Source organism: Schistocerca gregaria, chromosome 2, assembly GCF_023897955.1.
Source record: "Schistocerca gregaria isolate iqSchGreg1 chromosome 2, iqSchGreg1.2, whole genome shotgun sequence".
Classification (NCBI taxonomy): Eukaryota; Metazoa; Arthropoda; class Insecta; order Orthoptera; family Acrididae; genus Schistocerca; species Schistocerca gregaria.
In genome coordinates, this window is record NC_064921.1 from 1,022,078,463 (window position 1) to 1,022,094,260 (window position 15,798).

The 15,798-nt window shown below is 40.2% G+C and overlaps 1 protein-coding gene across 2 annotated transcripts in view; it reads right to left on the reverse strand.

Annotated features, from left to right (window-relative positions):
* Positions 1 to 15,798, reverse strand: part of LOC126335528 (intraflagellar transport protein 27 homolog) — a 54,990-nt gene that overhangs the window by 12,138 nt on the left and 27,054 nt on the right. For both annotated transcript variants that reach the window (XR_007564890.1, XM_049998896.1), the window contains exon 3: positions 8,424 to 8,660. Coding sequence is in view for 1 of the 2 variants with exons in the window: in XM_049998896.1 (XP_049854853.1) it covers positions 8,424 to 8,660 (237 nt within the window). In the remaining variant the exon portion in view is untranslated. The remainder of the gene's footprint in view (positions 1 to 8,423; positions 8,661 to 15,798) is intronic.

Consider the following 15,798-nt stretch of genomic DNA (forward strand, 5'->3'; position numbering starts at 1 on the left):
CTACCAAAATGTTCTCAGTCTAGTCACAAATTTCATATTATGAAACTCTCCCTCCCATGACCCATGGACCTTGCCGTTGGTGGGGAGGCCTGCGTGCCTCAGTGATACAGATAGCCGTACCATAGGTGCAACCACAATGGAGGGGTATCTGTTGAGAGGCCACACAAACGTGTGGTTCCTGAAGAAGGGCAGCTGCCATTTCAGAAATTGCAGAGGCAACAGTCTGGATGATTGACTGAGCTAGCCTTCTAACAGTAACCAAAACGGTCTTGCTGTGCTGGTACTGTGAACGGCTGAAAGCAAGGGGAAACTACAGCTGTAATTTTTCCCGAGGGCATGCAGCTTTACTGTATGGTTAAATGATGATGGCATCCTCTTGGGTAAAATATTCCAGAGGTAAACTAGTCCCCCATTTGGATATCTGTGCAGAGATTACTCAGGAGGACGTCGTTATCAGGAAAAACAAAACTGGCATTCTACGGATCAGTGTGTGGATGTCAGGTCCCTTAATCAGGTAGGTAGATTGGAAAATTTAAAAAGAGAAATGGATAGGTTCAAGTTACATGTAGTGGGAATCAGTGAAGTTCAGTGGCAGGAGGAACAAGACTTCTGGTAAGGTGAATACAGGGTTATAACTACAAAATCAAATGCAGGAGTAGGTTTAACAATCAATAAAAAAATAGGAGCATGGGTAAACTACTATGAACAGCATAGTGAACAGATTAATGTAGCCAAGACAGGCATGAAGCCCACACCTACCGCAGTAGTGCAATATGTGATTGGAGGCTTTCCTGGCATATGTGATGTTTCCAGGGCACTCGGGTGTCCAGCCATATACAATTGTTGAAGTCCCACGATATCTCTGTGAATAACCTTTCCGCCATCATCAGGTGATTCTGATGGAATGATCTGTCTGCTCATTGTTGCTGTTATTTATGTCCGTCATTCGGGTTTCGATTCTTTGTTTCGATGGTCCGATTGCAGCCACCGACATTCCGATTGTGAGCGCCAACGCTTCGATTGTGGCCACCAACAATCCATTTGCAGGCGCCAACCCAGGTCTGCGCTGTCCCTGCTGTTGCAGTGGGTGGTGGAAGATGCAGAATCCTGTGGAGTGTTCCCCGCGGCTGCCGTTGAAGGACCTTGAATCTGCTTGAGGCATGACTCCTTGATAGAGCTAAGTAATGGTTTCCATGCCTTTCTGAGTTGAAAACCTGTGTCTTGGTTTATGAGATTGTCTGTTACGCAAATTTCAATGGCCTCCTTGAAGATGTTGTCTCAGTAGAAGCTGGTAGGGTCCAGAATCTTGATTTCTTTCTATTTCGCATTGTATCCGGTGTCCAAGGAGTGTTCTGCCATTGCTGGTTTGTTGGGCTGGCCTAGGCACGTGTGGTGTTGGTGTTCTTTGCAGCAGTCTACATCTACATGACTACTCTGCAATTCACATTTAAGTGCTTGGCAGAGGGTTCATCGAACCACAATCATACTATCTCTCTACTATTCCACCCCCGAACAGCGCGCGGGAAAAACGAACACCTAAACCTTTCTGTTCGCGCTCTGATTTCTCTTATTTTATTTTGATGATCATTCCTACCTAAGTAGGTTGGGCTCAACAAAATATTTTCGCATTCGGAAGAAAAAGTTGGTGACTGAAATTTCATAAAAAGGTCTCGCCGCAACGAAAAACGTCTTTGCTGTAATGACTTCCATCCCAACTCGTGTATCATATCTGCCACACTCTCTCCCCTATTACGTGATAATACAAAACGAGCTGCCCTTTTTTGCACCCTTTCGATGTCCTCCGTCAATCCCACCTGGTAAGGATCCCACACCGCAAAGCAATATTCTAACAGAGGACGAACGAGTGTAGTGTAAGCTGTCTCTTTAGTGGACTTGTTGCATCTTCTAAGTGTCCTGCCAATGAAACGCAACCTTTGACTCGCCTTCCCCACAATATTATCTATGTGGTCCTTCCAACTGAAGTTGTTCGTAACTTTAACACCCAGGTACTTACTTGAATTGACAGCCTTGAGAATTGTACTATTTATCGAGTAATCGAATTCCAACGGATTTCTTTTGGAACTCATGTGGATCATCTCACACTTTTCGTTATTTAGCGTCAACTGCCACCTGACACACCATACAGCAATCTTTTCTAAATCACTTTGCAACTGATACTGGTCTTCGGATGACCTTACTAGACGGTAAATTACAGCATCATCTGCGAACAATCTAAGAGAACTGCTCAGATTGTCACCCAGGTCATTTATATAGATCAGGAACAGCAGAGGTCCCAGGACGCTTCCCTGGGGAACACCTTATATCACTTCAGTTTTACTCGATGATTTGCCATCTATTACTACGAACTGCGATCTTCCTGACAGGAAATCACGAATCCAGTCGCACAACTGAGACGATACCCCATAGGTCCACAGCTTGATTAGAAGTCGCTTGTGAGGAACAGTGTCAAAAGCTTTCCGGAAATCTAGAAATACGGAATCAACTTGAGATCCCCTGTCGATAGCAGCCATTACTTCGTGCGAATAAAGAGCTAGCTGCGTTGCACAAGAGCGATGTTTTCTGAAGCCATACTGATTACGTGTCAATAGATCGTTCCCTTCGAGGTGATTCATAATGTTTGAATACAGTATATGCTCCAAAACCCTACTGCAAACTGACGTCAATGATATAGGTCTGTAGTTAAATGAATTACTCCTACTACCCTTCTTAAACACTGATGCGACCTGCGCAATTTTCCAATCTGTAGGTACAGATCTATCAGTGAGTGAGCAGTTGTATATGATTACTAAGTAGGGAGCTATAGTATCAGCGTAATCTGAAAGGAACCTAATCGGTATACAATCTGGACCTGAAGACTTGCCCGTATCAAGCGATTTGAGTTGCTTCGCAACCCCTAAGGTATCTACTTCCAAGAAACTCATGCTAGCAGATGTTCATGTTTCAAATTCTGGAATATTCCATTCATCTTCCCTGGTGAAGGAATTTCGGAATACTGCGTTCAATAACTCCGCTTTAGTGGCACAGTCGTCGGTAACAGTACCATCAGCACTGCGCAGCGAAGGTATTGACTGCATCTTGCCGCTTGTGTACTTTACATACGACCAGAATTTCTTCGGATTTTCTACCAAATTTCGAGACAATGTTTCGTTGTGGAACCTATTGAAGGCATCTCACATCGAAGTCCGTGCCAAATTTCACGCGTCTGTAAATTTTAGCCCATCTTCAGGATTTCGTGTTCTTCTGAACTTCGCATGCTTTTTCCGTTGCTTCTGCAACAGCGTTCGGACCTTTTTTGTGTACCACGGGGAATCCGTTCCATCTCTTACCAATTTATGAGGTATGAATCTCTCAATTGCTGTTGCTACTATATCTTTGAATTTGAGCCACATCTCGTCTACATTCGCATAGTCAGTTCGGAAGGAATGGAAATTGTCTTTTAGGAAGGCTTCTAGTGACACTTTATCCGCTTTTTTAAATAAAATTATTTTGCGTTTGTTTCTGATGGATTTTGAAGAAATGGTATTGAGCCTAGCTACAACGACCTTGTGATCACTAATCCCTGTATCAGTCATGATGTTCTCTATCTGCTCTGGATTGTTTGTGGCTAAGAGGTCAAGTGTGTTTTCGCAACCATTTACAATTCGCGTGGGTTTGTGGACTAACTGCTCGAAATAATTTTCGGAGAAAGCATTTAGGACAATCTCGGAAGACGTTTTCTGCCTACCACCGGTTATGAACAAGTATTTTTGCCAACATACCGAGGATAGGTTGAAGTCCCCACCAACTATAACCGTATGAGTGGGGTATTTATTTGTTACGAGACTCAAACTTTCTCTGAACTGTTCCGCAACTGTATCATCGGAGTCTGGGGGTCGGTAGAAGGAGCCAATTATTAACTTAATTCGGCTGTTAAGTATAACCTCCACCCACACCAATTCGCACGGAGTATCTACTTCGACTTCACTACAAGATAAACCACTACTGACAGACACAAACACTCCACCACCAATTCTGCCTAATCTATCTTTCCTGAACACCGTCTGAGACTTCGTAAAAATTTCTGCAGAACTTATTTCAGGCTTTAGCCAGCTTTCTGTACCTATAACGATATCAGCTTCTGTGCTTTCTATTAGTGCTTGAAGCTCAGGGACTTTTCCAGCGCAACTACAACAATTTACAACTATAATTCCTACTGTTCCTTGATCCAAGCACGTCCTGTAATTGCCATGCACCCTTTGACATTGCAGCCCACCCCATACTTTCCCGAGGCCTTCTAACCTAAAAAACCGCCCAGTCCACGCCACACAGCGGTCTGAGCAGGCCCACCCGGTGTTGTGAGAGAGGGTACGTGGGTGCACCTATGATGCATCACGTCCTAATGTGTCTTACGTAGGCCATATGTTCTCAGAACTGGACACACCTGAAATCCACTGACAAACACATTGACAAGTCTGCAAGGCTACCAGGCAAACAACACAAAGAGATGGAGTCAATAAAAAGAACCGTGATTAACCTCACGGGGAAGCCATTGGATGACACAGCTACTTCATACTCGAAAAACGACTCAAATTTGCACTGAAGCCTGTGCGGACCTGGGTTGGTGTCCGCAAATAGATTGTCAGCAGCTACAATCCAAGTGTCGGCACTCACAATCGGAATGTCGTTGGTCGCAATTGGACCGTCGGCGCAGGGAATCGAAGCCCAACTGACGGACATAAATAACATTGACAATGAGCAGACACACCATTCCATCAGATCCACCTGATGATGGCAGGAAGGTTATTCACCAAAATACCATAGAACTTCAATGATCGCATCCAGCTGGACACCCAGGAGCTCTCGAAACAACAAAGCAGTACAAGTTTATATGCCAACTAGCTCCGCAGATGACAAAGAGATTGAAGAAATATATGATGAGATAAAAGAAATTATTCAGATAGTGAAGGGAGATGAAAATTTAATAATTAAGGGGGCCTGGAATTCAATAGTAGGAAAAGGAAGAGAAGGAAAAGTAGTAGGTGAATATGGAATGGGGGTAAGTAATGAAAGAGGAAGCCACCTGGTAGAATTTTGGCACAGAGCATAACTTAATCATAGCTAACATTTGCTTTAAGAATCTTGAAAGGAAGTTGTATACGTGGGAGAGGCGTAGAGACACTGGAAGGTTTCAGATAGGTTATATAATGGTAAGACATAGATTTAGGAGCCAGGTTTTAAACTGTAAGAATTTCCAGGGGCAGATGTGGATTCTGACCACAATCTATTGTTTATGAACTGCAGATTAAAACTGAAGAAACTGCAAAAAGGTGAGTATTTAGGAGATTTGACCTGGATAAACTGAAAGAACCAGAGGTTGTAGAGAGTTTTAGGGACAGTATTAGGGAACAATTGACAAGAATAGTGGAAAGAAATACAGTAGAAGAAGAATGGGTAGCTTTGAGAGATGAAATAGTGAAGGCAACAGAGGTTCAAGTACGTAAAAAGATAAGGGCTAGTAGAAATCCTTGGGTAACAGAAGACATATTGAATTCAATTGATGAAAGGAGAAAATATAAAAAAGAAGTAAATCAACCAGGCAAAAAGGAATGCAACCATCTCAAACATGAGATCGACAGGAAGTGCAAAATGGTTAAGCAGGGATGGTTAGAGGACAAGTGTAAGGATGTACAGGCATATATCACTATGGGAAAAATATATACTGCCTACAGAAAAATTAGAGAGACCCTTGGAGAAAAGAGAACCACTTGTATTAGTATCAAGAGCTCTGATGGAAAATCAGATCCAAGCAAAGAAAGGAAAGCAGAAAGGTGGAAGGAGTATAAGGAGGTTCTATAGGAGGGTGATGTACTTGACGGCGATGTTATTGAAATGGAATAGGAGGTAGGTGAAGATGAAATGGGAAATATGATACAGCATGAGGAATTTGACAGAGCACTGAAAGACCTAAGTCAAAACAAGGTCACAGGAGTAGACAACATTCCATTAGAACTACTGATAGCCTTGGGAGAGCCAGTCATGACAAAATCCTACCATCTGGTGAGCAAGATGTATGAGTCAGGCAAAATAACCTTCAGACTTCAAGAAGAATTACTGAAGTATCAGTTTAATAAGTCACGGCTGCAAAATACAGACACAAATTCTTTACAGACAAGTGGAAAAACTGGCAGAAGCCAACCTCAGGGAAGATCAGTTTGGATTCCATAGAAATAGGCCATTTACAATTTGTACAGACCCTAGCTGGCAGTTATGAGTCAAGGGGCACAAAAGGGAAGCAGTGGTTGGGAAGGGAGTGAGACAGGGTTGTAGTCTATTCCCGATGTTATTCAATCTGTATATTGAGCAAGCAGTAAGGGAAACAAAAGAAAAATTTGGAGTAGGAAATAAAATCCACTGAGAAGAAATAAAAACTTTGAGGTTTGTTGATGACATTGTACTTCTGTCAGAGACAGCAAATGACCTGGAAGAGCAGCTGAAAGGAATGGACAGTGTCTTAAAAGGAGGATATAAGATGAACATCAACAAAAGCAAAATGAGGATAATGGAATGTACTCGAATTAAATCAGGTGATGCTGAGAGAATTAGATTAGAAAATGAGACACTTAAAGAAGTAGATGACTTCTGCTATTTGGCAAGCAAAACAATTAATGATGGTCAAAGTAGGGCAGATATAAAATGTAAACTGATAATGGCAAGAACAGCGTTTCTGAAGAAGTAAATTTGTTAACATCGAGTACAGATTTAAGTCTTAGGAAGTCTTTTCTCAAAGTATTTGTATGGAGTGTAGCCATGTATGGATGTGAAATGTGGACGATAAATAGTTTAGACAAGAAGAAAATAGAAGCTTTCCAAATGTGGTGCTATAAAAGAATGCTGAATATTATATGTGTAGATCATGTAACTCATAAGGAAGTGCTGAATAGAATTAGGGAGAAGAGGAATTTGTGCCACAACTGGTCTAGAAGAAGGGATCAGTTGGTAGGACATGTTCTGACACATCAAAGGATCACCAATTTAGTATTGGACAGCACACATAGAGGGAGACCAAGAGATGAATACACCAAGCAGGTTCAGAAGGATGTAGTGTGCAGTAGTTACTTGGAAATGAAAAAGCTTGCACAGGATAGAGTAGCATGCAGAGCTGCATCAAACCAGTCTCTGGACTGAAGGCCACAACAACAACATGATCAAACTTTTGACAATAAACATAGGTGTAGTACTGAGTCAAATGCTTTTTGGAAATCAAGAAATACTGCATCTATCTGACTGTCTTGATCCATAGTTTTCAGTATGTCATGTCAGAAAAGTGTAAGTTGGCTTTCACATGATCGATGTTTTCGAAAACCATGCTAGTTGGCACAGAGGATGACATTTTGTTTGAGACACATCTTATGTTTGAGCTCAGAATATATTCTAAGATTCTACAACAAATCAACGTCACATATATTGGATGGCAGTTTTGGGGATCACTTCTACTACCCTTCTTGTAGATAGATATGACCGGTGCTTTATTCCAAGAACTGGGCACAGGTTTTTGTTCAAGATATCTATGATAGAGTATGATTAGAAGAGGGGCTAACTCTGGAGCTAATTCAGTATAGAATATGATAGAATTCCATCGGATCCTGGAGCATTGTTCACTTTCAATGATTTCAGCTATTTCTCAACACCACCGACACTGATACTTATATCATTCATCTTATCAGTGACTTGAAGATTAAACTGTGGCAATTCTCCTGACTTTTCCTTTGTAAAGGAACATTTGAAAATGGATTTAAGCATTTCCAATTTTGCCTAGCTATGCTCAGTTTCAGTTTCTGTCTCATTCACTAGGGACTGGACACTAACTTTGGTGTCATTAAAATCTTTTACATACAACCAGAATTTCTTTATGCTTCATGAAATATCATTTGACAATATTCTGCTACGATAATTGCTGAGACCTTCACGCATTGCTCTCTTGACAGCCAAATGCTTTTCATTCAGCATCTCTCTGTCTATAGCCATATGCTTTGTTTTACACTTATTATGTAGTAATCTATGTTTCTTTAGAAGTTTCTTTATAGTGACTGTATATCATGGAAGTTCCCTCCCATTATTGTTCTACTGGGTACATCTATATCCAGTACATGATCAACTTCTTTTTTTAAACTTGAGGTTTAGTTCCTCTAAAGGCTCCTGCCCCACACTGCAAGTTTCAAGTTCCTCATTGACATATGATACTAACAATATGTTTATCTCTGTGATCATGTTCCAAATCAAATATGATTGTGCAAATGCAAGTGTCTTTTATTACTGAGTCAATGCTAGTAATATGTTCCTGCTATTAGGTTTGTTTCTTGAATTTAATTTTATGGATAAAAATAAGATTTATAAATTAAAAATGACAATTTTTCTTAACATACAGCAGATCCTTCTAAATAATGAAGACCAAATTTTTCAGCTGTTTCAGTTCCCATTTGTTCATTAACAGTTCTTCTTTCAACAAGATCAACTTTATTTGCAAACAAGATCCCAGGTGCTACATCTGCAAACTTTTTAGGTATGAAACTCCGAACCAGTGTTGTCCATTGACTTGCAGCCTGGAATGATGATTCCGATGTAACATCATAAAGAACCATCATCATGTTTGGTTCATTCCACTGAAAACAGAAAATGTCACTGAGTGATATTTTCACATTATAAAATAAAACAGAAAATGGAAAACGTGGGTGAGCAAAATTTTGCAGGAACAAAAGATGAAAGGGATAGGGTTGACTGATAGTTCTGAAATTAAATTAAATTAATTATACTTATTGCACTACCTAGTGGGACAGTATTTCACTGACCATTTATTTCACTGTCAAAACATGACATAAATACACATGAGTGATTGATCCATGTTAGTGCAGTGTCTCAAAGTATAAAGTGTGCTATATGGGAATGCAGGCTTTGCTAGTTAATTACATTAATGAAATCTTCTCGCACTACATATTCCTGACATATTGTTGTTGGAACAGCAGCCATTACAGTACTGGAAAATTGTATGGTTGTATCTACAGTCATATTTATTTATTTTGTCTACTGGCTACTGGTTTCGGTACACAATACTATCCTCAAGTCATCCACTGGCAAGCAGTCATCATGCTTGCATCCCAAGTAGTTGTGTCAAATACCTATTGATATTGGACAGACCTACTTGGGAAGCAAGTGTAACAACTGCTTCCCAAGGGATGGCCTGAGGATAGTACTGTGTACCAAAAGTAGTAGCCAGCAGGCAAAATAAATAAATTTTGACTGTAGACTCAAATATATACTTTATATTAAAAACAAAGATTCCAAGACTTACCAAGTGGGAAAGTGCCGGTAGATAGGCACAATAAATAAAACACACAAACACACACACAGATTTTCTAGCTTTCGCAACTGGGTTGCTTCTTCAGGAAAGAAGGAAGGAGAGGGAAAGACGAACGGATGTGGGTTTTAAGGGAGAGGGTAAGGAGTCATTCCAATCCCGGGAGCAGAAAGACTTCCCCTTAGGGGGAAAAAAGGACATGTCTGCTTCTGTCTGTGTATGTGCGAATGGATATGTGTGTGTGTGTGCGAGTGTACACCTGTCCTTTTTTCCCCCTAAGGGAAGTCTTTCCGCTCCTGGGATTGGAATGACTCCTTACCCTCTCCCTTAAAACCCACATCCTTTCGTCTTTCCCTCTCCTTCCCTCTTTCCTGAAGAAGCAACCGTCGGTTGCGAAAGCTAGAAATTCTGTGTGTGTGTTTGTGTGTTTTATTTATTGTGCCTATCTACCGGTGTTTTCCCGCTTGGTAAGTCTTGGAATCTTTGTTTTTAATATATTTTTCCCATGTGGAAGTTTCTTTCTATTTTATTTACAAATATATACTTTTTCAGAAACCATCAGCTCAGGTATGGAGTCAAATTGTCACAATGTTTTGACAACATGATGCCGCATTCAGCTAACAACACAAAAATGTATGACTGATGGAGTGTATTGTCATCCAATGCCTGGGAATTTTATATGTATATGCCGATCAGTAGGTGTTACTGGATTGATCCTACCAACAATTAAAAACATAAACTCCATGACAATAAATGGCCTAAGTGAGAAGAAACAATGAGACACTACTACGCAAAACAGTTATAGCCAGAGTAGAATAAAATAATTTTATTGAAAAAGGATGTTGGCTACTATTGGGATTAACAAATGTGAAAACATAAACAATAATTTATGCCAAGTAGTTCCTTGAGTACACATTAAGGCAACACACCACATAGCCTTTAAAAATGATCTCTACCCAGGTAAACACCTTTGTTTAACAAGCTAGGTATTTCTTGAAGGTATATGCAATCAGCTACTTATAGCATGAGGTATCAAACTATATCCTACACAATATTGCACCCACAACAGCACAGAAACCAGAACAATACCATTCAGCAGAGAGGACACCTTTTTACGTTATCCTTAAACTTTTGCCCGTATGTAAATAGTAGACAATGTATACATTATAAAAGAAAAATTGAACAATAGTGTCACCAGAGAGTAAAAATCTTTACCAGGTCCTTAAATTTCAACCACTTCCCCGTGTAAATATTACAAAATATAAGCATTACAAAAGTAAAATTGAACAATAGTGTTCATGGAACCTCCTGTAATTAATCTGAGCACAGCAAATATACATAACAAACATACTGTATGCATATTTGTCAGAAATGTACAACACTATTCCAGAAAGACTAGCTTCATCCAAGCATCAAACTGTATTATGTATTACTGAGTTACATAAATCAAAAAATGGGAAGTCTAGGAGGAAGAAGAATAAGAAAACTATGAAAAGGATAGATTGCTACTCATCATTTTTTGATGAATGTTCATGTGTTTTCTATTTCCAAAGAAAGGTCATCTTTGTCTGAAAGCTTAAATGTTTAGCAATCTTTTCATTGTGCCAGTTATAACTCAGTGCCTCCTATATGTGGAGTGTAGAAATCTGTCCTTTTCATAATAGTGAGTTACGTAAATCCATTAATGGGCAGGGATGAATTCAAAATGCTCATAAAGGATTACTTAATTAAGTACTGTTTCTATTCTGTGAGGAAGCATGTATAAAAACAAAACTTTACCATCCTTTGATGCTTTTTTTAAAAAAAAGGTTCTCAACATTATAGTGTCACTGTTGGATAAATAATGTAAGAAAAGTCTGTAGTTCCTTCGGACTCTCCTGATGGCTGTTATATACATTGCAATATTACCATTACAGGACTCTTAAATAAATAATTAAAAAAAATAAGGAATATCCTCAACCAAATATCTTCTACCATTTCCAAAGTAATCTTCCACTGTCTGCTCAGCATGTGACATATCCTGGATAATCCTTTGGCACCCTTATTCCGAATTATTTCCTACAAGGGTCACCTCTGCGAGAAAGACACAGATGCAAGACTTTACACATCCAATGTAGCTGATTCCACGTGCATCACTGGTGGGACATGTCACTTACCAACATCATTTTGAAAATGACCATCAACCTGTTTATCGTGTGTCTGCTTCTTCAGCAACACACTTTTTTAAGTACAACTTATTAACAATTAAATCACAGAATATAACAGTTCATGACTCTTCTGAAAATACACAAAAGAAAAGGGCTTCTGGAGGTGGATAACTCATAGTCAATATGGTACTCTTAAGTTCATTGAATACCTCACACATCATCACTGGAGAGCATTGTTTTTAGATCTGACTGATAAAGAATCAGATACAAACTACATTCTCAGTGCACCCATGTGATGTTAATTTGTCTACTGAAAACACAAGTCAGTTGAATGGTGAGTGATGACTTTCTGCCTTAGGCAGACAGGAAAACCCTTGTGTTAGCCAAATGACATTGGTGATTAACAACAAAGTCCAAATCACAGTCCATGAGAAAAGCAAGTAGCATATATTGCCTAGGTCCAAATCAGTAAGCGTCATTGATGAGGTCTGGAGAACTGGCAATGCCAGGTGCCCACTGCCTGAGATGTCATCCTGGAACTGGACCCTACATCTGCTGTTGTTGGGCAAGAAGGGCTTCCCCTGATGGATGGAAGATCTGGAGGTGGAGCTTACCCAGGTGGCACAAAAGGAATTTGTTCCAGTGCCTGCAAGGAATGCTGCAAGATGTGGCTGTCAGGACTAGCTGGTGGCCCTACTGGGCAGTCTTGGAGCCTGTGCACGCAGTCAAGCATATGTCCAAGTGTAAGCAACCAGGCTGGGACACTTATGTTAAAAAGTGTGGCTACTTCTTCTTATTGGTGATGTGATTAGAGGCAGGGTGAAACAGATGATCAGTAGTATGCCTGCTTCTATTCTGAGTGCAAAGCTGTTGATAAATATTGGAAGTAAACTGTGGTCAATCATCATTAACCAGAACACATGAGGCTCCATCAGTATAAAATACAGTGGTGACTGACTTAATAGTGTTCTCAATTGTGGTCTATTACTTTTTGATGATGTGTGGGAAATGAGAATATGACCCTATTAAAATGACTTACTTGACCCCATGAAATGGGCCTGAAAAATTCACATGCCTAATCCCACAGCTGGATAGGCGAAGGCCTCAGCTGGTAGACTGAAAGTGGATCAAGCTGCTGTGACCAACAAGCTTGGAATTGTTAAGCTGTGCATGCAGGATCCTCATTGATTGGTGGCCAATACACATGTCATATTATTCATTCTGTAAATGCCCCAGTGGGACTGATGCGGTAATCGCTCTATACGCAAGATCACAAAACCTCCAAAGTACCACTAAACACTGATAGTCATCTTGATTTAATAATAGGACACCTTTGTAAAGGTGAAGAGCATTATGTCATTAAAAGGAACAAAAAAGTTGAGAGAGGCTATTGAAGGGGAGGGGGGGGGGGGGGGGGGCTGCGGCCAACCAGTTTGTACAAACTGACAAAAGGGGATCCTTATGCATGGCTGCTGTCAAGTTTCTGGAAGTGATGGGAAATTCTCCCACCAGTTCTTCCAATTGTGAATCACTGTGAAAGTAAACACTCTCTTGTTTATCAAATTCTTCAGCAAGCTCCATAGGGAAAAATGACAACATGCCTGCATTTGTGTGCTGGTCCCATGTACAATAGTGAATGGAATATGGATAATCTGTTAAAAAACCTCTGGGATGTCCATTCAGGTAACTTTAACTTGGTGTCAAATGTGGATGACAACAGATTATGCTCTGTGATTAGATAACATTTGTTACCATGCAGGAAAATGTGTAAATTCCGAATACCAAAGTTACTTGCCATGCTTCCTTCACTATCTAGGAATAATGTTCTTGTGTCATCGTGAGAATCTTGAGGTAAACATGGTAGACCTTTCTGAATAATTTGGGTACTTACATGACACAATGGCCCTAATGTTACTGAGTGAAGTGTCCATGGTCAGCACTTGAGGTAAATGATGCTGATATAATGTCAGGCAAGAAGCAGTTTGGAGAAATTTCTCCAGCTTAAGAATTGCAAGGGTAATGGTGTGGTGTCACCGCCAGACACCATACTTGCTAGGTGGTAGCCTTTAAATCGGCCGCGGTCCAGTAGTATACGTCGGACCCACGTGTCGCCACTATCAGTGATTGCAGACCGAGCGCCGCCACACGGCAGGTCTAGAGAGACTTCCTAGCACTCACCCAGTTGTACAGCTGTGATGGTTCACTGACTTGTACGATCTCATTTGCCGAGACGATAGTTAGCATAGCCTTCAGCTACGTTATTTGCTACGATCTAGCAAGGCGCCATATTCAGTTACCATTGATATTGTGCATCATGTACCGTCCAGAGTGACATTCGTCATTAATGGATTAAAGTAAAGTATTCCACCAGCTACGTCCGTTTTTCTCAATTATAATTCCCTTGTCATGTTCCAGACCTCATGCCAGCCTGCGTGAGCTAAAATGCGTGCATTTCGGCCTCCTTTAGTAACCCTGTGTTGGCTCTCCTACCAACCACAACAAATGGAAAGTATTCAAACTAAAATAGGTGATACTAAAGGAATTGGAACACGAAATGAGACACTAAAAGTCATAGAACAGTTTTCTTATTTGGGCAGCAAATTAACCAATGAGTGCCGAAGTATAGGGGACATAAAATACAGACTGACTACAGCATAAAAAGCATTGCTGAAAAAGGGGATATTTGTTAACACCCAATATAAATTTAAGAGTTAATAAGTCTCTTCTGAATGTATTTGTCTGGAATGTAGATTTGTATCGAAGAGAAATGTGGGAAATAGGGTATCATACAAGAAGAGAATAGGAGCTTTTGAAATGTAGTGTTATGGAAGACTGCTCAAAATTAGAGGATAGATCCAGAAACTAAAGAGAAGGTACTTAACTGAACTGCTGGAAAAAAGAAATTAATGGCACAACTTGACTAAAAGAAGGGGTCGATTGAGAGAAAACATCCTCAAGCCTGAAGAAATTGTCAGTTTGATAATGGAGGGAAGTGTGGGAGGTAAAAAAATTAAAGGGACACCAAGGCATGAATACAGTAAGCAGGTTCAAATGGATGTACACTGTTGTAGTTATTCAGAAATGAAGAGACTAGCACAGGATAGAGAAATATGGTAAGCTGCATCAGACCAGCCTTTGAAATGAAGACCACAACAATAAGAAATGCTAGGCGACAATCTGTCAACAACTGAAAATGAACCTCTCTTCTCTGTAATCGATTCAGTGGTTGGGCTATTGTGGCAATTTGGGTAATAAATCAGGCATAATATGTGTCTCAGCTGATAAAAATCTGCAGGTTCTTCACATTCTTTGGTATTGGAAATGGGAAATGGCTGCCACATTTTCTGGTGCCGGAGTAAGGCCATGGACCAAAAACACATCGAAGACCAATAAAATATTGCATCTCATGTGTGCTTGTTTAGACAATACAAGCTATAAGTCAACTTTCTTCACCAAAATACAAGCCTATGTTACAATATGCTTGGCAAAAGGCATGTTATGACATTTGTAGTGTCATCCAAACACAAACACATGAGAAGACAGTCACTGCAAATCGCATCAGCAAGTGAGTCACACCAGCATAACCATGCCCTGAACTGTTTCACTGTGCCACAACAACTGTTCTTCTACTTATACATGAGTGCAGTACAATTCAGCCTAGTATGTGTTCACTGCCTCATACGACAGCACTGCCTTCTAGTTGGCCACCTATGTGATCAAATTATTAGGTAGAATTCTAAGTAAAAGTTGTAGTTAAATGTACTCTGAGTGAAAGATTTGTATTTTATCTGTGTCAAGTGATATGTTAACGTTCAGAGACAGCTGTAAATACTCATGACATTCCTGTGGAAATGGAATGGTACAAAGTCAAATAATTCTTTTTATCTATATTATAATAAGATGAACTTATATTTATGTGTTACAGTATTCACTCATTCTCCTCCCAGAGCAATGTAAGGACTCCACCATTGTACTGACGAGTATTTTCATGAGGTACAACAAATGGCACTGAGGCTGATCATTTCTGTAGACTTGCCTCACCTGCCCATTTAAGTGTCATGGTGTGCACATTACCATGCCTTACACTGAGTATGCCATTTAATTATTACTGTGTATCATATCAAATGTTTAACCATGTACGAGCCACTGCAGGAAATGTCTCAAAATGAAGTTGTTCAGCTTCAGGCTCAACAGACTGAATGCCTGCTGCTTAGTGTACGACAGGTAACTACATTCCTCCTCAACAAGCTGCTCTGCTACCGTTCGTTGCAACTAAATTTCACCCATTCAGTAGTATGG